Below are 23,696 nucleotides of genomic sequence, written 5' to 3'. Positions count from 1 at the left end.
CATGTCCTGCACTGCTAATCTTGCTTAACATAGCATTCAGTTAAGAGACCTTCGCGTTAGTTTCAAATTTCTTCTAACTCTCCTTGCTCTCTCTTCCATCCTGTCAGTTTTTGGTGGAACTGCAGAATGTCAGGGATTAGTGCTGGCTGTCCAGGGATACCTCCCTGCAATACTGTCATGGCTTAACCCCAGCCAGCAGCCAAGCCCCTCACAGCGACTCATTCACTCCCCACCAGTCACTCCAAATGTGCTCCCCTTCCTTCTTCTTCCCACTTTATATACTGAGCATGATGCCATATGGTCTGGAATATCCCTTTGGTCAGTTTGAGTCACCTGTCCTGGCTGTGTCACCTCCCAGTTTCCCATGCACCCCCAACTTCCTTGCTATCATAGCAGCCCAGAAAGCAAAAAAGGCCTTTGCTCTGTGTGAGCTCTACTCAGCAATAACAAAAACATCTCTGTATTAACACTGTGTTCAGCCAAATGTAAAACACAGCCCCACACTAGCCATTTGGCCTACCCCAGGCAAAACCAGCACAAATACAGTAGTGGCACCAGGAATATTTCCCATTGATCTGGCACACGTCTAATTTGGAGCCATAGTGTGGTCTTTAGCAAAAGTCACTTTTGTAGCTGCTGAGCTTTTCTAACAGGCAACAGGATTGCACTCTGTGCAGGGTACTGTGTGGTTTAGAATAGACAGTGAGTTTCACATTCTCACCACTCCCTCTCGCATCATTGATCAAGTTTTGAATCCACCGTGGACTGATGGCATTGAGCAGCAGGCAAACTCTGTTGGTCTCAGGCTGGTTCATTCAGAGGATTCCACGGGGCCCTATTCTGTGTTTTTATGGTCATAGAGTAGCACAAAGACTGTGCATACTAGCCAGTATCCAGCCTTCCATGGAGCCTCACTTTTCTGTCAAATCTGACTCAAGTCCTCTGCCCCTCTGAAAGAAGAATTAATGTCTGGGGTCAGTATAGTCTCTGCTTAGATTTGTTCAGGGATGTAACACAGTAGAGATTTTTACCTCTAGACAGTACAGTGATTATTAATTTAATGGCATTTACTGGTTGCCAATGGCTTGCTAAGCTCTAACCCTTAAGACCTGAACAAATCCTCCAGAGCACGCAGTGAAAATGTAGGTGTGTTCAGCATCAGCCACTTTTCTGTGGTAATGTGATACCTTAGGGCTCATAGGGTCTTGACAGTGTTGTTAATAAGCAGTGCCAGATTGTAGGTGAGAAGAAAAAGAGAATTTAATGTTGTGCATCAATGCAGAAAGCTATTAAATGAGCCCTTAAAATATTTTCCTTCTGGTATTGCAGGAGGAGTGCAAAAGGGTGAAATCTGTATGTCACATTTAAGGCTCGTGTGGTGTTTCCCTTCTCTCCATGTCTTGGCAAATTGTTCAGGAATGACATTTTAATTGAACCATCATTCAAGGAACATCAGTGTCCTCTGGAGCCTTCCTGCTGGGGTTGCTTAATGAGGTCACAACTGTGAATGTGAAGGAGCAGCTCAGTGCAGGGCTTCCTCCATGGAGGTGCTTCTCTGCAGTGCAAAGCTCCCTTCCAGGATCATCTCCACTGAGCCTTTTGTTGTTCCACAAGATCAGATTATTTTCTAAGGCCAAGGAGTATGCTGTGCGCAGTTTTTCTCCTTCTCATCATAATCAAATTTCTATGCAGGATGATGGGAGGAGTCTCTCGTCAGTTTAAAAAAAAAAAAAAGCAAAAGCATGTATTGTATGTTGTCATGTGAGTGTTCAATGTTTCATTGTCACAAGATGTTAACTGTGTTATGGCTCAGTAGCAACAGCTTCTGAACTGCCTAAAGGCAAGGGTTTGAATTGGGTCCAGATGCATGTGAAAATTCTTTTTTTTTTCAGATTTAAGAAATCTCATTGCTACTTTAGTTTCTGAAAATGTTTCCCAGTGGCAACACACCCTGATTGTGCAACCACTTATCCCCAGAGTTAATTGTAACCATCTGAATGTACAGTGCACATTGTTAAAGCTGTTTCAAGTTACAGTTGAAAGGCCATCAAACCACAATATGTAATTCATTTTAGAAACTGCAAAAGCTGAGTTACACTCAGTGTATTAAACAAAAAAAAATCCACAGCCAACTGGTTTTTGTTGCTGATCTTAAAACAAACTTACAGTTATAAAATAATGGTGAATTTGTTGGTGAATTTGTTAATTGAATTAAAAATGAACTTTAATTCCAGTTGAAGCAGCACCACCCCATGACTACCACCTGCTGACTGTCTAACAAGTGTGATTTGTAGCCAGATTTTTAGGTCAGCTGTGTTATTCCAGCAACTTCTGGGAGATGTTAGAGCTGATGTTTTAGTTAGGACAGCTTTTCTTCCCAGGCCTTGAGATGTAACTCTACAAAGCTCCCATGGACTAATTATTTAAATTATATGAACTTTTCAATATAAAGACTCCCTCAGATCTGAGAGTGAGCAATGTCTACCTTGTCACAGCAGGCATTTCCACTTGGTTATTAATTTAATATTTCATCAGAACTACTTTGAACTGGCATGATTGCCCATCCTGGGTGCTCAATGGAAAGTGCTTCAGTTTTCCATATACTGCAGCTCCCACTGGTTTGTGGTTTGTACCAGAGCCTGCATATGTGTGTGTACTTGGCACATAGTTTGGCTCTTGATGAGACACTAAAATAACTAGCTCTTGCTTGGTAGGCAGTTTTAAGGATAGTCATGAGGTCATGTCTTTGAGGTCAGACACCACTTTAGTTCTTAGGGCTGTGTTCCAGATTGAGTATGGTGATCTAGCAAAGTAAACTCTTGGCACATTGCTGTTTCATTACAGATATTCTGGCAGCTTCCATAACACCCAGCAGTTTTTGTGCCATGTAGTTCTTCTGGTCTGTCATCTGTTCAGTGTCAGCCTTTTAAGTTTGCCCACCCTGAAGTGACCCTGTTAGATCAGACTTGGCCCAAAATGCAGGTTCTGTAACCTTAGTGTTTCAGTATTATTGTTATTTTAGTTACTTGCATACTCAGACATTTTAATTGAAGATTAACCCCTTCACAAACACTGACATACTTGTCCTTTTAATGCTACTATAGTAGGGAAATTTTTTCTCTCATGATTTGCAAGTTGGTAGCTGACCCGCTGAGAGATCAAGGGCAGTATGGTACTGCATAAGGTAGACTTTCCATATGATGCCATATACAGTCAAGCTGCAACAAACAACTCTGATTATGAAAGGCTTTTAAATGATGGGCTCCCTGTAGTACCAAAAAGCAGGGGGGGGAGTTGCTGTCATCAGACACTCTTAACTTATTCTTTACATCTATCTTCTTTCTTTTTCTTCTTTTTTTCTTCTTTTTGTTTGATTTTAAATAAATTAGCTTCTATAAGGCTTCTTAAGGCTGATTAGACCCCAAAAAATGAGAAGGTAGTTACTGATTAAGTTGTGAAAGTGATTTGCTCATGCCTGGTGATCTTTCAGGAATCTACTTGGTTTGGAAGTTTGTGGTCTGAGAGACCAGACACAAACACTGTGTCAGCAGCGACATCACGTTTGAAGTCAGTTATCCAGGAATAAACTTGTCTAGCATTTTGTCCTGTTTGCACGTTTTCTGGTTTTGTATATTTCATTGGAACAGCTGTGTGGATGGAGAGAGAATGATGAAGTTTCTGTAGAGAATCAGTCTGCTTCTTGCCCAGTTGTAATCATCTGGGGAAAATTCCTTACTGTATCCATTTAATCTTTGAAATGCTGATGCATTCCTGCCATAGAACATTTGTCTTGGACTCGACTTATCTGAGGATCAACTAAAGTAAAAGCTAGCAGTGAGGTATTATAGTTTAAAATGAGAAATTTTTGATAAATGTGTTTAAAACATGACCAACATTACATGGCCAGATCTCATGCTTTGGATATTTCATGTTTCCAGAATAAGATAATTGAATGAACAGAGTTTCATTTGATTTGCCATTTGCAAGGAACAGTTGCAGTGCAGTATAATTCACCTGTTTCTAAGGCTGTGGCTACAACAAAGTAATAAATTAAACTTCTACTCTCTAAAACAAGATCCTAAAGCTCTAATGAGTAAGTGATGTGGCTTGTGCAGTTCACGCTCATGTGTTTAGTGGGGAGGTGGCAGGGAGTGTCTAGTGATGAAGTGTTAAGTATAAAACAACTTCTGCTGTTCAAGTGAATTAAAATTCTGTTCATGAGAAAGAGAGAAACTTTATTAAACAGACATTTGCACATGCGTGTACTGAAATAGGAGTGTGTATCTTGAATATATTGATGGATACTCTTCCCTGTCCCTTGAAAGTAAATAATCTATTTTGAAGCTGGGAAAACAAGGAACTATGATGAATTAGCAAAGGAATTACAACAGTGGAATTGAACAGTTGCTCTTTTGTGTGCACCTCTTGATCTAGCCTCATGTAAAGCAACAGAAACTCTGTTAAGCTTGTAAAATTCAGGAAAAAACCCTAAGAAATATTAGGTTTACTTGCATGGTGACTCAAAGGTAATAAAAAATACTGTAATCTCTCATTAAAATATTAAGTAAAAGTCTTTCTATGAAACAAACATGTCAGATTTCCTTCTTGTTTTTTGCAATGTTACTTTATTAAAATCACTTGGTCTATGAAAAGTCAGTAAGAAATTAATAATGTTACTTTTTTTTCCTAGGAATTAAGAGAAGACAACATTGTATTAATTGAAACAAAAGCCATGCTAGAAGAACAGCTAACCATGGCAAGAGCTCGTGGTGATAAGCTGCATGAATTAGAGAAGGAAAATTTGCAGTTGAAATCCAAACTTCATGATGTAGAGTTGGTATGCACTTTCTTTTTCATTCTGCTAATTTTTTTAACTTCCCTTTTTATCTTTACATTACAAAATCAAGTCACAGAAACTGGTAGATACAGGCAAATAAATCAGTAGTGGTTTTGAAGAGGTTTTTAGATTGAACACTCTGTACATGAATTCTTGAAATAGTGTAATGTTAATAGTGTAGTTATTGCCAATGCTACTTTGTATGGGACTGAGGGTTTTTCATGCAGAAGGTACATCACAATTTTATAATACAGTCTGCTTTCATACATTTTGTTAATGGAGATACTAAGATCTGTTTAAGCAGAAATCTCTTCAATTAGGAAATGAAATCTACTCTAGTAAACAGTCTTTCTTGTTGGAAACAAAATCCCCAGCCATTGCAGAGTCTTTAAGAATCCATTACCACTGAAAAAGACACAAAATTCTAGAATTTCTTTATGTGTAAATCAGAGATATGTTTTATTGCTTCTTAAATAAGGATAGGTAATAAGTGGGAGACTATTGTCTACAAACAAAAAGAACATTGGACTTCATAAACCCACTAGAAATAATAAATACTCTTTTATCTCTTGTAATTTACTTAACAGTCCTCCTCTTATCCCACTATGACTTGAATTCTTCTAGTTTATCTATAGAGGATTTTCAACAGGTTCTGTTGGAAATGAAAATATGGAGGATGCTGTATGGAATGACTGAATCTTGATGTACATCAATGACAAGGGGTATCCCTCAGTGATCCATATTGGGACCAGTGTTACTTAATATCTTTGTCATTTATGACATTAGCAAAAGGGTCAAGTACACTGTCAGTGGATTTGCAGGTGACACCAAGCAGAGTGGTGTGGGTGCCACACCTGAAGGATGGCATCTGGATGGGCCATCCAGAGGGATCTGGACAAGCTCAAGCAGTGGGCGCATGAGAATCCCATGTGGTTGAACAAGATCTAGCTCGAGGTGCTGCACCTGGGTCAGGGCAACCCCGATATCAACACAGGCTGGGGATGAACAGATCAGAGCAGCCCTGCTGAGAAGGACTTGGGGGTGCTGCTGGATGGGAGGTTGGACATGACCCAGCCATGGGCACTCACAGCCCAGAGAGCCAGGTGTGTCCTGGGCTGCATCCAAAGCAGTGGGCAGCAGAGTGAGGGGGAGGGGATTCTACCCCTCCACTTGCCTCTGTTGAGACCCCATCTGGAGTGCTGCATCCATCTCTGGAGTCCTCAGCACAGGAAGGATGTGGACCTATTGGAGCGAGTCCAGAGGAGGGTCTCCAAGGTGATCAGAGGATGGGGCACCTCTCGTGTGAGGAAAGGCTGAGAGAATTGGGGTTTTCCAGCCTGGAGAAGAGGGGGCTCCAGGGTGACCTGATTGCTGCCTTGCAGTACCTGGAGGGAGCCTGAAAGAAAGATGGTGGAAGACAATTTACAAGGGCATGTGGTGATAGGACAAGAGGGAATGGCTTCAAACTAAAAGAGAGTAGGTTTAGATTAGACAGTAGGAAGAAGAAATTCTTTACTGTGAGGTGTTGAGGCACTGAAAGAGGTTTCCCAGAGAAGTTGTGGATGCCTCATTCCTAGAAGTGTTAAAGGCCAGGTTGGACAAGGCTTTGAGCAGTGTGGTCTAGTGGGAAGTGTCCCTTTCCTTGGCAAGAACTGCATAATCTTTAGTGTCCCTTCCATCCCAAACCATTTTATTATTCTATGATTCAGGATATTATAAAGGTCACGTCATGCTCAGCTTCTCCAAAGTTGCTGGAGATTTTGCATGCTTTTCTGGTGACTTGATGAATTTTTGAGTTTTGGTTTCTGGAAGGCTGAAAACCACTGAGGCAGCATTTCAGTTCCCACAAAAGCAAATGGCCCAAATAGTCACAAGAAGCAACAATAGATTTGTTCTCCAGGTCTGTTTTCAGGAGTTAGAATTCAAATTATGAGGCAGGTGTTACTTGCTGATCCATACGAGTGTGTCCAAGTTTGATGTGATCAGTTGAAGCTCTGCAGAATTCAAGGTTCTATCTGAAGAATTTCCAGTGTGTCAGAGCATCATGCTGCATGTTTTTGAAGAGCTTAGCTCTGGAGACATCTTGAATCCAGTCTGCCATACTAGTCCTGGCTTCTCGTGGCCCTGTCATCACCCAGTAAATTCTGGCTGCCATTCCCCTCTCTCCGAGTGTATTGTGGACCAGAGCTGGTGCTAAACAGGGCCAGCTGGGCTTTGCTTTCTGTGGCTCATATAGGTAGCCCACAGCAGACATTTAATGCTGAAGATGTATGTCATTATAAACCCCCAGTTTTTGAGGAGATTCTTCCACCCTCAATATACACTGTGCTTGTAGCAGCTTGGCCTGCAATCTTAGAGGTGAGCTGAACACGCTTTCATTCACGTGTGTCTTGCACAGGACCGGGACACAGACAAGAAGAGAATTGAAGAGCTGCTGGAGGAGAACATGGTCTTGGAGATTGCACAGAAACAGAGCATGAACGAGTCTGCACACCTAGGCTGGGAACTAGAACAGCTGTCTAAAAGCACTGATCTTGCAGATAGTGAGTACCACCTGGGGTAGCTGTGGTGTTTGTGGTCTGTTTCAGAATAAACAGATCGGCTGGCTGAGATGGGAACAGAATTTGAATCCGAGATTGGAAAGCTTCCCTCGTTCAGCCGCTTGACTTTGACCTTCATTTTGTTGAACTTCTAAAATGTATTAGTCTTCCTTTCACTCTTTTGAAAGCATAAAAATGTTTTGCTTTTGTTATGTTCATCACTGAGATAATGACTTCTAAATATTACACTTTATTAAAAAATAAAGAAAGCTTTGTAAATGACACAGCAGAAATGTCACATTGAATATTTCTAACTGAATGGTTGGGTGGAGTCTGTGATCTTTAGGATTCTCTAGTACAGTTAATACAGACAGTTATGTGGTCTTTAAGTCCCAGGAAGTAATGTATGCTGAAGTCATTTATTTTTACTAGATACTGAAAAATGTGTGCAGTTAAAATAACTGGCTGATTTTTTTTTCTTTGATTGGTTGATTTGATTTCCGTAGCTATCACAAACATAACTAATTCTTTCTTCACTGGACAGGTTTTAGCATTGGTTCCTGTGTTTAACGTTTCTTGTGTCTGTTACACCAGCCTAAATAACGATTCTAAGTGGAACTTGGGAAATATAAGCTATTTCCTCTAATTCAACATGCAACTTTGAGTATTGAGTATTCACCTTATTTTGCTAAAACTTGCCTATTTGGCTTTGTGAGCCAGGAACAGTTGAACTTGAAGACAAAGGAATAAATTAGAGTCAGCAGATGTTTTCAGTGAAACTGTCTAGAATAGATTTGTTTCGTAAAACAGCTGTGTGGCTGACGCCAATTCTGAAGTCTTCTTGCTGTCTAGGATCCAAGTTCTCTTCACTAAGATTAATGGCTAGTTAATTGTTACTTCTAAATAATAATCTTGCAAAGCAGGTTATGTTAGCCTGAGAAATGAATGTCACTCTTTTATTCCTTCTGTGTAATCAACAATATTGCTTATTGTGTTTGTGGGGGGAAAACACAGTACTCTCAAAACTTAAAAATTTTGATCAAGAGTATTTCAGGAAAATGTAAAAATACCTACATTTTATGGCCCGTTCAAAATACCAAGTTTTGTTCCCTTCCTGATTTGCTTTCACTATTGATGTAATACAAGGAAGAATGCTAGTTACCTCTTATTTACTAATTTCTATCTAATATAACTTTAAAAATTTGCTTGAGTGATTTAGCACTGCACTGATGTGTGGCATTTTAGCACTGGAGCTTCAGAAGCTCTCTGATTAACCAAAGAAAAAGAATGAGGAACTAGAACATCCATAAATTTATATCCAGTAGGAAAACAAAATGGTGAAGGAGGCAGATTTTTTTTTCTTAAAGAACATTTAACTTTGGACTTTTATTTCATGGAAGTACTGTTCTGACTTTATAGTAATTCTCTGTAAAAATTTTATTTCAATCTGTGTTGCTGTTCTGAATGCAGCTTGTTTAGCTTGTTTGTACAAATAGAGTCACACTGCAAAACTCTTCTGGAAAATCTCCCGTTCCTGGCTATCAAGTAGAGTCTGCAAGGGTGGCAGATAAAAGATTTTACCAGTTAGCTTGGTATTTTTTAATACAGATAATTTTAAAAATAAGCATGGGAAAAAGTAATTTAGATGGACTTCACTTCAGAACAGAACTCAACTGGAGTATTTAGCTAATGTTACATATTTGAGCCTTCACTTGACCAAGGCTTTCCAGGTGATGCCCTGTAAAAGAGACAAACAGGATTTTACCAATCTCAGAAAGCTGCCAGCTTAACGTATTCAGTGTGCTGTAGTGCTTATTTAGAAGGAGCTATTAATTATCTTATATTTAAAGACAGTGTTAAAGTCAATTTCATATGAAATGTGGTTTTGAGGTGATGGGTAGCAATTATTTCATGTGTACAAGAAGGTTGCTCTTGTAATTATTCAAATGCAGGTCAGAGAAATTACCAGAGCAGTGAGGCTCAGGTGATGTATCTTGAGGTGGAGAGGTAGTGAGACTTTTGATCTACAATCATTGAGTAAAACAACATCTCTGTTGTAAGACTTGAATAAATTTAGTTCTGAGATTTCAACTTCAGACACTTCTCAGATCAGCATTCTGATGGGTGTCCTGTGCCTGGATACCTAGTAGTAAATTATTCTCTGTGCTTCAGCATGCTCTTGATGAAGAAGCTATAAAGATAAGCACCAGAATTATCTTTTGTAAGAATTTTTTCCATGACTGAATGTGATTCAATACCTGGGTTTTCACTAGCTCTTGGGAGTGCACCACCTTGCTGTTTTAGCAAAAACTTAGCAGGGGTTTACTTTCTCCCTCAGTTTATTTCCTGTGATGAAAGTATGAGATGGTATCACAGTATATTTTGTTACTAACACTAGATGCGCTCCAACATGACTAAAGCAAATTTAAGAGTTAAGAAAGTAAGCAACTTTTTAGATGGCTGGCTGTTCAGATGGTACCCTATTTATTAAAGGTATTAGTGGTTATCTGTGAAAATGGGTTCTGGTGTTAACCAAGTATTTACTTAGCAGCCAAGCTGAAATTGTAAGATTGACAGCAATAATCTTCATCCAAGTGGATCTTCTGCACCTCAGAAGGAGATGTTGGTGAATTGATTAGTGCCACCTTCTGCTTCTCATGTTTCAACAGCCCGAAAGTCCTTTGTGTTTGAGTTGAATGAATGTGCTTCAAGTCGAATACTGAAGCTAGAGAAGGATAATCAGAGCTTGCAGAACACAATCCAAGAGCTGAGAGATGCCTCCTTGACCTCCAGAGAGAGCAGCCTAAAGTTTGTGGAACTGGAAAAGGAAAATCAGCAGCTTAGCAAAAAGGTAATTTGATCACGGGAGCAAATGGGGCTCTTAGTTTTTTTAAACACAGTGCACAAAGGGCTGTGCAGCATTCCTGAATGATGAGAGTTTTCAGGGAGTTCACCCCTGATCCTCATAAGACTGACCATGATTTTGGTCTTGTCTATTTAGTTGCGTTCTAATGCAATTAAATTCTAATAATTTTATTTAATGCCTTCTACTTCACTGCCTGCTTACGTGTATCATTTTAAGTAAAAGTGACTGTTCCTGTTAAATAAAAGCTAGTTTTCAGTGCCTGTTTTCCCCTCTCCGATTGTACTGTTGTTGATTGTGTCCCTTTCTGTTGTCTCACAGAAAGGAAGCCATGGTCACATTGAACTAGTTTTGTTTTTTGAAAGTTAAATAATTTTTACATGTAAGTCAAATAAATTACACAGGTGAATTCAGGTTTGTATGTTCTAAATGTCTTTCTTGCTGTCCAGAGTCCTGGACCTGCTTTTTCTTTTTCTTGCCCTCTTAGCTGATATAAATTCTCTAGTGTTTCTCTGTAAAGATCTCAGCTCTTTCCATCTTTCTAACAAACATGTAGGTCATCACTTTGTAAATTTACTTTACATGTACATGTATTGCACTCTGTTATTAACTTTGATTACATTTAGCTCAAATGCCAGCTGAGTCCTTGTCCTTGTGAAACTACCAGCCTTAGTTTTGTCTGACTAGTTACTTGATTCCTCAGTTCTGATGAATTGAGCCAAATGCTGCTGGGGAAAAAGGATGCTTCCTTCTCTAAAGTATAAAACATTTTCATGTTGGATTTTTCCACATTCCTACCATTCATAAATTATCCAGAGTATAAGGCTCATTTCTCCTTTTCCCATTACTTATGCCTCTGTGTGTGAGAAATTGATGCAAGGGTTTCAGTTGTGTTTGACTTGCCTGTGAGCTAGCTGAATTCCTTAAAGGACAAGGGGAGAAAGCCCCTACATATGAAATACTGCTTGTGGATTCCTAGATTGTAACTAGTCCATTTCTCTGCTAAGGAGAGCAGTATCCAGCACTGGATCATTCCATCTTCTGCAGAGATTCATTTGCTGAATTGAGATCAGTTCTGCTTTTTTTTCTTTCTTTTGTGAAAAAGGAAAACTGCAAAGATTCAGTTCACTCTAATTTTCCTTCCACACTTCCATTTATGACCTGTTGTGTATAAGTAATTCAATCCAGCTCTAATTTACATGCCTAAAACTGGAGATGGAGGCATAGAAAGCACTCAGCAGATACCTGTGGTGTACTGCAATTTAAGTCACTTGAACAGCTGCGATCAACCTCTGGCTTTGCCCCAGGCAGATTCCTGTGGGCACCTCCTGTTGTGGCACTGTATTGGTGCCAACAGTTGTGATTCCCCTCAATTAGAATACAATAAGGTGTGCCAGGGAAACAACAGGCAAAGTCTCTGATTTGTTACAAAATGTTTGCTACAGTGAGCAGGGGAGAGTGCAAGAGCCCTGGGGAATGTTAAAGTCAAGCATGTGTAAGTCAAGGGATAAAAGAAGTATTTTTATCAAATGTTTTGTCTTTGTGGTTCTTTTGGTAACTTTTCCTGAGATATTCATAGCAAAGTCCTGTCTCCCTAAAGTTGTTTAACTGAGCTGAAATTTCATCCACTGTCTGCGACTTTCAAAAATTGTTGTTTGAATATGCTTGTTTATCTACTGATCTGGGGGTTGGTGGGATCATGTAGCTGAAAAAGGATTATTCAGGTAGTACAAGAGGAGATGCTGTAAAGAAAAAGCTATGTACATATTTTTTCCCTTTTTTACAAGGTTTTCAGAGGAGCTAATAGTAGAAAACCCTCCTTTCAAGCACACTCAAATAGTAGCAGTCCAGGTACCTGTCTGTTGTCTCTGCCTTTCTGACTTACTGAAAAGAGCTGTAAATAGTAATGTCTTACTTGCCTCCAGTTTTCTGGGATGTGCAGAGCTATTGCTGAGCCTACTGAGTTTGTTGCAGCTTTCTCTGAACAGATCCTTTTGAGACCAGTGAACCTCCACATGGTTACATTTCTGACTGCTGAGCCCTCCTTATCTCCAATCTAGGCAGCCCCTGCTTGTTTAAACACTTCCTGTAATGAGGGGCATGTTGACATAGGCAGAGCCCAGCCTCCAGCTATTTCCCACTTGTAAGAATTAGGTTTAATACCCCTTTCATTGACATTTTCACTGTTGGCAGAGTTGATAATACCAAAACAAAAATGAGCTGATACTTGTGCAGAGCTGTAGGTGCTCACAGTACTTTGCAAATTTAAAAAGGAATTATTTCCTGACTTGGGGAGCACAGTTCCCAAAACCTCTTGGTTCTAAGTACTGAAGAGCTACTGCTTTTCTGTTCCTCATGCATTACAACTTTCAAAACGATTAAGTAAGAAAACTTTGTTTGTTGTAGGACTGGGGCCTTATTCACAAATCTTTCAAATGCAATATTGTCACCTGCTGGGGAAAAGAGGGCCAACAGAACTCAGGGAGTGGGAGAATAAACTTGGCCACTCCAGTGCTTTAGTGTTTTTGTTCAGTTCCTGGTTTTGGTTATTGTTTTGGTCTTTTAGTGCTGTTGCTCACTGAAGTGTCTTAATAACTGTCTGCATTAACTGGTAGAGTAAGACCATCAGTGATGGATAGGCTAGAAGAAGGCAAGTTCCTCAGGAAGGGGAGCTCCAGAAACTTAATTCCTGTTGACAGGAGCACGACAGGGCATTCAGCAGGCAGGTGAACTAAACATTTCTTACTGCTGTGCCTTATATGCTCTGATAGTTTAAGGCAAGAAGAAGATTCTTAGCACTGTGAGAAAAACAAGACAGTCCACTTCCTCCTCTGAGACTGGTAACTGCAGGAGAAAGGGATTTAATCTTTTAGCCGTAGTCCCCATCTCATTTCTCTCTGGTCTTCAGAATTACTTGAAGTGCAGATAGTCCTTGTGTCCAGCTGTGGTTGATGTGTTTTGGTATGTTCTCTCCACACAGATTGAGAAGTTGCAAAATCAAATTGAAAAAGAGAAGCAAAGCAATCAAGATTTGGAAACCTTGAGTGAGGAGCTGATAAAAGATAAAGAGCAGCTACAAGTTGTCATGGAGACTCTAAAAGCCGACAAAGACAGACAGGTGTGAATTTCTCAAATGTAATACAACGTGTGCTCAGTAATGGTAATTCAGTGATGCCATTTACAGCATCTGGTTCTCTCAGGGAGATAAAGCAATTTGAGAGCTATTAAGTGCAGGTTGAACTTGTTCAAATCTAGGTTAAAATCTTCTTCAAGTGTAAAAGCCCAGCATGTTTCACTGATTCCTGCTCGTTACCATAAGGGGTTTTTCAAGGTATTATATGAACAGACATTCCCCCTTGAGGGGAAAAAAGTCCTTGGATGGAATTCATTTATTCCTAAATGGAATACCAAAAGGTTTTAGGATGTGCAAATAAATCCCCATTTTCTTGCTGAAGGTTGGTCTTCTACCACCTGTATGGCATGATTGGTTTGGTTGAGGTTCTTTAGCCACCCAGCCTTTTTGCTCTATTTAAAAGAGATGCTGAGAAAGTACTTAGGTCTTCTGTATTGATGTTTTGATTGCCCTTCAGCTTTTGCCACTGTGCTGCAGTTCATGTGCAGTGCCTGAAAACTCTCAAGTATCATTTGTACTGATTTGACAAATGAAAAAAATACAGACACAGGTCAATAGAGACTGGTCTGAATATTCTAAACCTATATTAAAATCTGCTCTAAGTTTTTGTGAGGTGAAAATTAAATAGCAAAAATGTGCTATTTGTGTAGTTCTTTTCATCTTGAAGGATTTTTACCCAGACTTCTCCCTGGAAACTGCACTTTACCAACAAAGTCTTGCATTTTAATTATAACAAATACAGACTCCTTGTGGCAGGAGTTAATAGATGGTTTGAAGGTAGTGCAGGAAGTAAAATCAGAAATATTCCCAGTTGTTAAAAAAGAGTAGTTTGATTTTTTCAGGTCTAGGCCCTTTTGATTTGTGTGGATGTTGCCTAGTATAAGAATCAAATGCAAATTACGGTCTAAATTACAATTGCATCAACTGAAATTTGACCAATGTGGTAGGTGTACTGTGTAAGTGTACTTACAGGAAGTGTGTCTTTAATGACATCTGTAACTGCTCTACATTTTCAAGTATTCTGAGGTTCCTGGCACCTTACCAGGGATAATTTCAGTCTTCAGGTCCCCAAGATGAAGGTAAACCTAGATTGAAAGATAGCCTCTATTAAGAATGATTTGTAACAAAGTATCTTCTCCAAGATGTTCTCTGAAGGTCCTCTGTCTGCTTTCTCCTTCTGCCCCAGCCTTCTTGGATTGTACCAGGAATGTAGCAGTTTTTAATTTATTAATTTTTTTTTTTTTATAATTTTGGTTCTTGGTTACCAAGTCAATAATGATCTGAGAAATTTGTCTTGGATTAAATGGATATGATTTTGTTAAAAGTCACCTCTCTGCTTTAGGGCTAATTTGGCACTATTGTATCACACTTGTTAAGTAGATTAATAACATTTGCACAACTGTTTATGTAGATAAAGGACCTTAAACAAGAAAATGATCACCTGAATCAAGTTGTCTTATCCCTGAGACAAAGATCACAAGTGAGCAGCGAGGCAAGAGTGAAAGATATTGAAAAAGAGAATAAAATCCTTCATGAAACGGTAACCGAGACGAGTAGCAAACTGAGCAAGCTGGAATTTGAGAAGAAACAATTGCAAAAGGATTTTGACCAGGTTAGAGAAAAAGTGGAAAGAGTGGAAGAAATGGAAAAAGAGCTCCACCGGCTGGAGAGGGAGAATGAGCAGCTCACAAAAAAGGCAGCAGTGATGAAAATAGTGACAGAAAAAGTGGAAGTCCTTGAACAAGAGAATGGCAATCTGGAAGTGGAAAACAGGAAACTAAGAAAATCCTTGGACACATTACAAAATATTTCTATCCGTCTTGGTGATCTGGAAAGGGACAACAAGCAATTGGATGAAGAAAATCTGGAGCTTAGAAGAGTGGTAGAGACCATGAGATTTACTAGCACAAAAATGGCACAAATAGAAGCAGAAAATAAAGATTTGGAGAGGGAGAAAGAGGACTTAAGAAAGAATGTGGAAATGTTAAAAGCAATGAACAAGAAATCAGAGAGGCTGGAGCTAAGCTATCAGAGTATCAATTCTGAAAACCAGAGACTTCAGCAAATTGTGGAGAACAGCAGTAAAAAGATCCAGGAATTAGAAAAAGAAGTTCAAGGAATGGAGAGTGAAAATCAAGTCCTCCAGAGGAACCTTGAAGAGCTAAAAGTTTCTGCCAAACGGCTAGAGAGCTTAGAAAAGGAAAACAGTGCCCTAGAACAAGGAATGTCTCAGCTAGAAAAAGACAAAAAAATGCTAGAGAAAGAAACGAAACGGCTTTGGCAGCAATTGGAGCTGAAAGATGCTATTTTGGATGACAGTACAGTAAAGCTAGCAGTCGCTGAGAAGGAAAACAAGACACTAGAAAAGGAAATTGCTCGATTCAGAGAGTCATCTTGTAAACTGAAAGAGTTTGAAAAGGACAATAAAGACCTCCTAAAGCAAGTTACAATTGATAAGAGAACACTAGCTACGCTGAGAGAGGTAAGCAGACAATTCTACTGGGTTCTCTGCTTCTATTGATTTTTTTTCGGCTCAGTGAAGTACTAAAGGGATATATCTGTCCCGCAGGGGATCTTCACAGCCTTAACAACAGTCACTTGAAAGTGTTGCCTTGGAAAGTGGAACATGCCAAGAACTGCACTTGGTGCAGTTGTGCAGTGTCCACTTTGTGTCCACAATACAGTCTCTAAACTACATCTTTTATCCATGCGGAATAAAATTTTACAACAGCTCTCATGTGGTGCCTGTTAACCAAAGACTTTGATACTTTCTCTAACCATGAGTACAAAATTGTTTGCTAACTTGAGAGCTCTAGCAGGGGAGATTGACTCTCTGGTCTTGAAATTTCTAGCACTTGCTGAGACACATAGGGATCACAGTTCTGTAAGACAAAACCATCCCAAGTGACCAACCTAAACCAGCTGCACCAAGATTTTTCTTTACAGCTGTCTTACAGCATCTTTCCCCAAATGCTTCCCCGCTGGATGAGAGCATGCTAGGCAGTAATGAGCTCTCCCTGCACCAGGCATGAGGACACTGGCAATCTGAGAATGTGTGTGCTAGAGCATGACACTCTTATAAGTGGCCTATGAGCAGATTCAGATTATTGCAACTTGCTCTCATTGCCTGTCCTGGCTGCTGTTGTCCTGCCAGCACTAGATTTCCTGTGAAGGACTGTTAAAAGGAAAAAGGGTTGTGCTGCAGTAGCTCAGTGAAATAGATAAGTTTAGCAAGATTAATACAGTAAGCAATTGCTTACTTCAAGGTTTAGTTTTATTTCAATTTTGAAGCATTAGTGTAATTTTGAGGAGGAGAAATAAAATCTGTCAGAAACACTTGACACAGTCCCAAGTTATGTTTCTATCCAACTTTCCTTAAAATTATTAAAACAATATAATTTCTGAGAAGGTCCTCTATAATCTTTCCATTCTCAGAATTCTGCAGATTTCCAGTGGTGCAGAGCCTTATAGTAGCCCATCTTCTTTTTCTTCCTTACTTTCTATATATCCTGCAGAAAGAGTTCATGGATGTTGATGGGAACTCTTTACAGATCACTGGACTGGCACTGGCCTTAACCATGTTTTTTACCTTGGCATATGAATGAATTAATGGCTAAACTTTTGATGTCAGAGGACTATTGAATACCTACAGTTTAACAACATTTTTTGTAAAATTTTATTCTTGATTCTATTTGGTATTCAGGATAATTTTTTCTTAATTTAAAGTTCTTCAGTAGCTTTTTTCTTCTTTCTTCATGTGTTAAGAAAACTTTTAGCAGAAACACAAGCAGTGTACACCTCTATGGTGCATTTGTATTTCAGAGAATTTTGAATGGTAGGGATCTTCACACTTAGCTATGCACCAAAAATAATCTGCCCTTTTTAGCAATGCAGGCTGGCACCATGTCCCCCCAGGCTATTTCCACACAGACCACTTTACGGGCATGACAGCAAAGCATTGTCCCAGTATACCTTCTGGTACAGCCCCACCAAGTCTTCTTGTATGACTTCCTTGCTGGGTTCTGCTTTAGTTTCTTCCCAAAAAACCTAAATGAAACCAGGCTGCATCAGTAGATACCAGAATAAGTGACCAAGCTCTCATGTCCAAAACTGTCCTGTCTCTTATCTACAATGTAGTTACACTTTTGAAATTTTGGGCAGTAATTTACCATATGTGAGAAATTCAGTGCATTATTGACTATTGACCCTGTTACCAAGTCCCTTGGTAATAACGTAGCCACAACACCTCAGGAGACTTCCATACTGAAGTCCTGTTGCTCCTGTAGGTGTGTACCAGTTCTGGCAGGGTTTTTTGTCCTAGCTGAGAGGTTGCAACTCCCCCTGCTGGTGTCCCCGGCCCTGCACGCGTCCTTGTGTGGCACAGAGATGGGGTGATGTCTCCTGGCCCGCATATTCCCTCCTTCAGCAGGCAGGCACAAAGCCAGTGTTGGCACGAGTAGTTCAGTACAGTGAATTAAACAAAGGCCAAAAGTAGCATTCTGCAGATTTATTTCAAGTGACCTATAAATAAAACCAATCAGTTTAATTCTGCACTCCGCTGTCACTTATGAAGAATTTTAGCTGACCTACTTGAAACTAGGATTTTATCCAATGAATTTTTCAGTACTCTTAAAAAAAATGTATAGTGCTGGGTAATTACCACCATCCTTTGCATAACAACTAATTGTGTTAATGCTGTTTCAGGATTTGGTGCTGGAGAAGCTGAAGAGTCAAAAGTTGTCTAGTGAGCTGGACAAACTGAGCCAGGAACTGGAGAAGATGGGATTGAACAAAGAGCTGCTGCTGGAGGATGATAATGGCAATGATGACACGTAAGGAAACTGAGCTCTTCTAGTCATTCTTTTGACTCAGCCTAACTGAAGCCCTTTGCCTTTCTTTTTGGTTCACATCTGCCTCCTTGCCATTACCCTTAACAGTTTTGGACATAAACCACGTTTTTCTGAGGCAAGCTTGGCAGCATACTGTAAGTTTTGCAAAACATTTTCTTGGGTGGGAGGAAGAAATTCCACTTTCTTTCTCCATGCTAGCAGTGTTACTACAGTTCCTCTGTACTCCCCAGCCGAGTAGCTGCGTGGATATTTCAGTGTGTATTTCTCTTCATGTAGAATGGTGTCTATTAAACAGTATCTGTCATTACATCATGTAATTGGTGATATAGGTACCTGTTAATATAAACATAGATGTTGCCTAAGAAATATCTAATGGTAAGAGTTCCTTTTTAAGTTCTGTAGTAATGAACAGAAAATCCCAACAACCTGTGTGTATATTGGCTTCTTGGTAAGACCTACTTAGAGAAACATATCCATCTTGTAGAAATCTTTAAATTGTGGATCTTCCTCCTTGTTAAGAATCTACAAAAGAGCCATAAGAACAGTTTTCTGTAGTGTAATTATGGGGAAAAGAGAGAAATTTATTTTCTTTCAAGTTATGTAACTCTTTGATATTTCTGTAGAACCATGCTGGTTTCATCTCTATTAAAATTGATTGGATTTTCCATAAGTGAATTCCCCAGCTATAATGTATCAGCAGCAATCTGCAGCAGTAGAGGAAATAATTTTCCTGAGGAAGCAGGCATGTATAATTTAAGATGTAGTGAGATTGGGAACAGGTGAAGGTTCTGCCATTTAGATGGTGGCTCATATCCTAGTGGCAGACATCAGAAAGCTATTATCATATTTTTCAGAAAATACAAGGTTCTGGAAAGCAAAACTGAATCAGCACTAAAATCAACTCTAGCTGTGAAAGAGGAAAAGATTGCAATGCTGGAAGCTCAAGTGAAAGACTTTCTGAACTTGAACCAGCAGTTACAGAATGATCTAAATATGGTAAGAGCTTAAGTGAATTTTCATTTTTCACATTGCAGTTCTGCACATTCACATGTTTGAGGATTTTTTGGTTTGAGGTTTGATTTTTTTTTTTTTAAATTAAAGACCAGGTTTGTTCTTCTCATTGCCCCTCCCTATACACATCCTTCCCAAGAACCGTTTTTTCACTGGGCTGCCTTTTTTTGTCCCTTTCTGTGCAATGACACGAAATTCATAAAAAAATTTTTGAGCTAGAGGCATATCAGGAGGGGTTTTCTTGGATAACTGCTCTTTGTAGATCTGTTTTCCCTTTTTTTTTTTTTTTTTATTGGCATGGCTGTTTTTCTGCCTTGTTTAGTGGAAACATGGGCTGAGGAAGACTACAGTTGAAACATCTCCCCTAAGAACAGCCTGTTTGTTAGGTGACAGTGAGCTTGAGTCTAAAGGCACCTGACTGGAGGCCAAGAGACATGGATTCTTCCACCTGTCTGTGTCTCAGCTCCCCTCTCTGCTGTGAAGTGGGGTAATGGTTGTTGAATCTCTGAAAGTCTGTGCAGTGCTAGAGAGGAGTGACATATCCCATCATTATTAATGCATTATTTCAGTTCCCTCAGTGTTGAAGGTTGTTGCTTGTTGACTGTGTAGGTGAAGAAGGACTTTGATGCACTTAAACAGACTCAGCAGAATGGGCAGTATGCTCAGGAGTCACCGAGGAATTCAGCAGAGAAGCTTGTTGTCAACCAGCAAATGAATGAGAAATTGGAAACAGGGCACCAAGAGGCCACCACAGAGCTGCTGAAACTGAAGGACAGGGCCATTGAACTGGAAAGGAATGTAAGCCTTCTCCTATTTCTTTTTAGCTCATAGACCTCTCTTGTGCTCTTGAGTGGGTTGGTGGAAACTGGATTTTTGAGCTTAAAGGAATCTGGTAGGTTTTCTGGAGCCACCCGAGTTACCAGATTCCTTGGGTGTCTCTTAGGACTGCATGGGACTTAAGTGCTTCATGTGTCTTGTGTCCATCTTGTCCCATCTTTGCAAGGATTAATCCTGAGTGTTAGCATCTGTCTTACCTGCATTTAATGCTGCAAAGAGGTTTTTTTACACCTTTGTTGCAGAATGATCATCACCAATTTCATCTTTGATAGGACTCAGGTAATCAGGACAGCTGGTTTTTGTCTTCCTGTCACCCCTTCAATGCCATCTCTCTTTCAGAATGCAGCCCTGCATACTGAGAAGCAGCTGCTTAAGGAACAGCTAAAGCATTTGGAAACACAGAATGTCTCCTTCAACAATCAGATCCTGACACTACAGAAGCAAAATGTCTTCCTTCAGGAGCATAACACTGCCTTGCAGACACAGACAGCCAAACTCCAGGTCAGAACATCCTTGTGCCTCTGTGCCAGGAGGTTGGATTTGATTACATTAGTGTGGAGGAGGTGACAGCCAATAATGTAATGTTTGTCTTGGTAGGCTGATGTAATGATGGAAAGATGAGACCCAGAAGGTGGAGCTTAGTTTAAGGTCTGAATTTCTCCTAGAAGGCTAGAAGGGAAATAGGGTCTGTAAGTAATGTTTGGTAGCCGCCTTCAGCAAGAAGGTGGTTATTTAGAGAGAAGAAATTAAAATTAATACAGCAAAATCCAGATGTGTTATTCCAGAAGCTACACTTCTGAAATTAAAAAAAAAAAAAAGTTTTGCTTTTTTTTGTGTTAATGCTCTGCCTGTGAAGGAGCTCAGCAGAAATGGAAAGAGGACACAAGTCAGCTCCCCTTAGGCATTGTAGCAATGACCTCCAATCAGTTTTCAGACTTTCAGACAAAATGTTGAAGTTGCCAGTGGAAAAAGATACTCTTAAAAAGTACTTGACTTAAAAAAATAAACTTACTTTGAGAAAAAGACCAGTTCCAAAGGACAACATTGGATTGACTATTTCTCTTGCATGACTTTCACTTCTCAAGCTTTTCCTCTTGCATGTTTAGAGATGGAGAGATGGGGGTTTTTTGTTCTCATTAATTGTTTTCCATCCGTAATTGACTTATATTAGCAAGTTTCCCATCTGTAATTCACTTACATAAAATCAGTGCAGCATCTCTCTACTGAAACCAGACTGGTTAGGAGTACTGCTCACAATACTTGTTAGGAGTATTGTCCACATACACAGTGGTGCAGTTTGTGTTACTGAGTTTGGGTGAACTTGAGTTTCATTATTTGTACACAAATACAGGATAACTTTTGACTCTGATCTTGATTGTCAGAGATGGAGTGGAGTTGTGAGTATTCCAGATCATCTTGGTCTTCAGGCTCAAGAGCTTCTGGTAAAAGTTTTTTCAGTTTAGAGGTTATTGTGATAATTTTCATACTACTTACAGCATAGTTTTATGTGGTGCATACTGCCAGCAGTAATACCAAAATGATGCCAAATTATCTATAGATGTTTTGTACATAGTCAACAAGGCAATGTAGGCATTCTTGACTAACTCTATATGGGTGTAAGCTGCTACAAAATGTTTGTTCTATGTACCAGTAAGTGTGAAGTAATATTTACTTTTTACTTGCAAAACTTTAGGTAGAAAATTCAACTCTCAGCTCCCAGAGTGCTTCACTGACGGCCCAGAATGCTTTATTGCAAAATCAGCAGACAGCCAAGGAGAATGAGAATGAAAATCTACTGAAACAGAAGGAGCAGCTGAAGGCTGAGTACGAGTCATTGCTTCAGGACCATGAACACCTTGCTTCACTGCATGAACGGCAGTCTGCAGAGTATGAAAGGCTAATAAATCAGCACAGCTGCCTGAAAACATTACACAAGACCCTGGATCTGGAGCACAAAGGTCTGCGTGAGAGGTACGCTCGCTGCTCAGGGGTATAGTGTAGCAAGAATGTGCCTGTTACAATTTTAGCCTTAAATGTTGTCTCCAATTACAAACAGAAATTACAAAGTTGTTGCCCTGAAAAAGTGCCTAGTCATTCCTATTGTCATTGGGACTTTAGATGAAAATATTTGCAAAGCTCTAGATTTTAGATCTCTAAAGGTGGCAGAACAGAGGTGACTCTTGGTGATATTAGCAAACATGGGCTTGGATCTCAGATGCTTTGTCAGAAGTAACTTAAATGCTTCTACTACATTTAAGGATTTGTGATATAGCAACATACAGCCTTAAAAAACATTCTCCAGTTCTACTGTGTGGAGTCTCTCTCCTAACCATAAAGTCTGCAGGTCACCTATGTGTCAGTAGTGTGTATCTTGAGAAATTTCAATCATTGAACCTTGTGGCATCCATGTCATGTCAAAGGAGGCTCTCTGAAGGAAGCTATATTGATCTAACTATGAGATAATGATGTATTATTAATTTTCTTGTAGTTCTCATAATCTAAAGCTTTTACTTCAGGCCCTTCAGTTGAATTAGGAAATCAGTAAACTGCTAATTGTTTAATCTCTAGTCACAGTCATTTTTCTGACAATTGTGCATGGATTGAACAATATACATAATGTACTACTACAAAAATGCTGCTCTGCCTACCTCTCAAATGTCTCTTATATTTTTCAGTGATCTTCCTAAACCACTTTTATTTAGGTTTAATTTCTGTGCAAGATCATGAGTTGGGTTCAGAGCAGCTTAGTGGTGGTCCTTGATGGTGGACTGAAAACTGGTGCTAAACTTTTCTTCCCAAAAGACTAAGGAGCTGCCAAATACAACGTGTGGTAGATTTTTATAAAGTACAGAAGTAAACTATTGTGATTAAAATATCCACTGGGGCTGTGTGACAGGACAGCTGCTTGGCTGTCAACTAAATGAGCTGTAAGTGATTACACAGACACTGTTCCTGCTTACCAAGTCTTTCTCAGCCTGATTAATGGTTCTCATTGATTCAGGCTTTGCTTGAGATTACTACACTGCAGTGTGTTAAGGCAATTTGCTGTGTTCCTTCTTTGCTTGATAAGTACCAAACACTAAGCAGCTCTAGCCTAAGGAAAAAGTGTTTTTCAAAGAATAGGTTATCTATAGAGGTAGGTGCTTGGGTCACCACTGTAATCATTAACAGTTTGGACTCTTTCTGAGATGTGACTCCTAGTGAGAGGTGTTGCAGGGGAGCAGATGGTGGCCTTCTGTATATTCAGAACAAGTTGAGTTTGGCAGTACTAAGTGTGCAGTATCCTCCTCAGGAGATCAGTCTTAAAAGATACTTATCAAGGTGATTTGTCCAAGGACTCCATTTGGCTGTCGGGGAAAAAAGCCACAAGCTACTTTTTTAGTGCATGTTTTGTTCTCCCTCCATCATGTGCTGGTGAGGGCGCAGAAGGGAGAAAGAGTAGCATAAAAAAAGTTTTCCTAAGCTCTTCTTTTTAACTAAGGTATTTGACTGCTAAGATGGAATATTTCACTTGCAAGTTCAGCTAGAATGCACCACCTGCTAAATTTTCCCCTGAGCAGCTCAGTGCAACCAAGTTTTCTTGTGTGTTGTTGAGGAGATGGGTTTTGCCTGTCACAACTCCAAG

At 39.7% G+C, this 23,696-nt stretch overlaps 1 protein-coding gene across 3 annotated transcripts in view; it reads left to right on the top strand.

Moving 5' to 3' along the window:
- CCDC88C (coiled-coil domain containing 88C) overlaps positions 1 to 23,696 on the top strand; it is a 96,900-nt gene that overhangs the window by 54,797 nt on the left and 18,407 nt on the right. For all 3 annotated transcript variants that reach the window (XR_005257031.1, XM_038137358.1, XM_038137359.1), the window contains exons 11-20: positions 4,691 to 4,837; positions 7,236 to 7,380; positions 10,047 to 10,228; positions 13,221 to 13,358; positions 14,785 to 15,855; positions 18,078 to 18,205; positions 19,078 to 19,219; positions 19,844 to 20,032; positions 20,411 to 20,572; positions 21,765 to 22,042. Coding sequence is in view for 2 of the 3 variants with exons in the window: in XM_038137358.1 (XP_037993286.1) it covers positions 4,691 to 4,837; positions 7,236 to 7,380; positions 10,047 to 10,228; positions 13,221 to 13,358; positions 14,785 to 15,855; positions 18,078 to 18,205; positions 19,078 to 19,219; positions 19,844 to 20,032; positions 20,411 to 20,572; positions 21,765 to 22,042 (2,582 nt within the window). In the remaining variant the exon portion in view is untranslated. The remainder of the gene's footprint in view (positions 1 to 4,690; positions 4,838 to 7,235; positions 7,381 to 10,046; positions 10,229 to 13,220; positions 13,359 to 14,784; positions 15,856 to 18,077; positions 18,206 to 19,077; positions 19,220 to 19,843; positions 20,033 to 20,410; positions 20,573 to 21,764; positions 22,043 to 23,696) is intronic.

This window comes from Motacilla alba, chromosome 5 (assembly GCF_015832195.1).
Source record: "Motacilla alba alba isolate MOTALB_02 chromosome 5, Motacilla_alba_V1.0_pri, whole genome shotgun sequence".
NCBI classification, from domain to species: domain Eukaryota; kingdom Metazoa; phylum Chordata; class Aves; order Passeriformes; family Motacillidae; genus Motacilla; species Motacilla alba.
The sequence above is the reverse complement of the archived record's forward strand: the minus strand, read 5'-3'. Positions and strand labels throughout refer to the sequence as shown.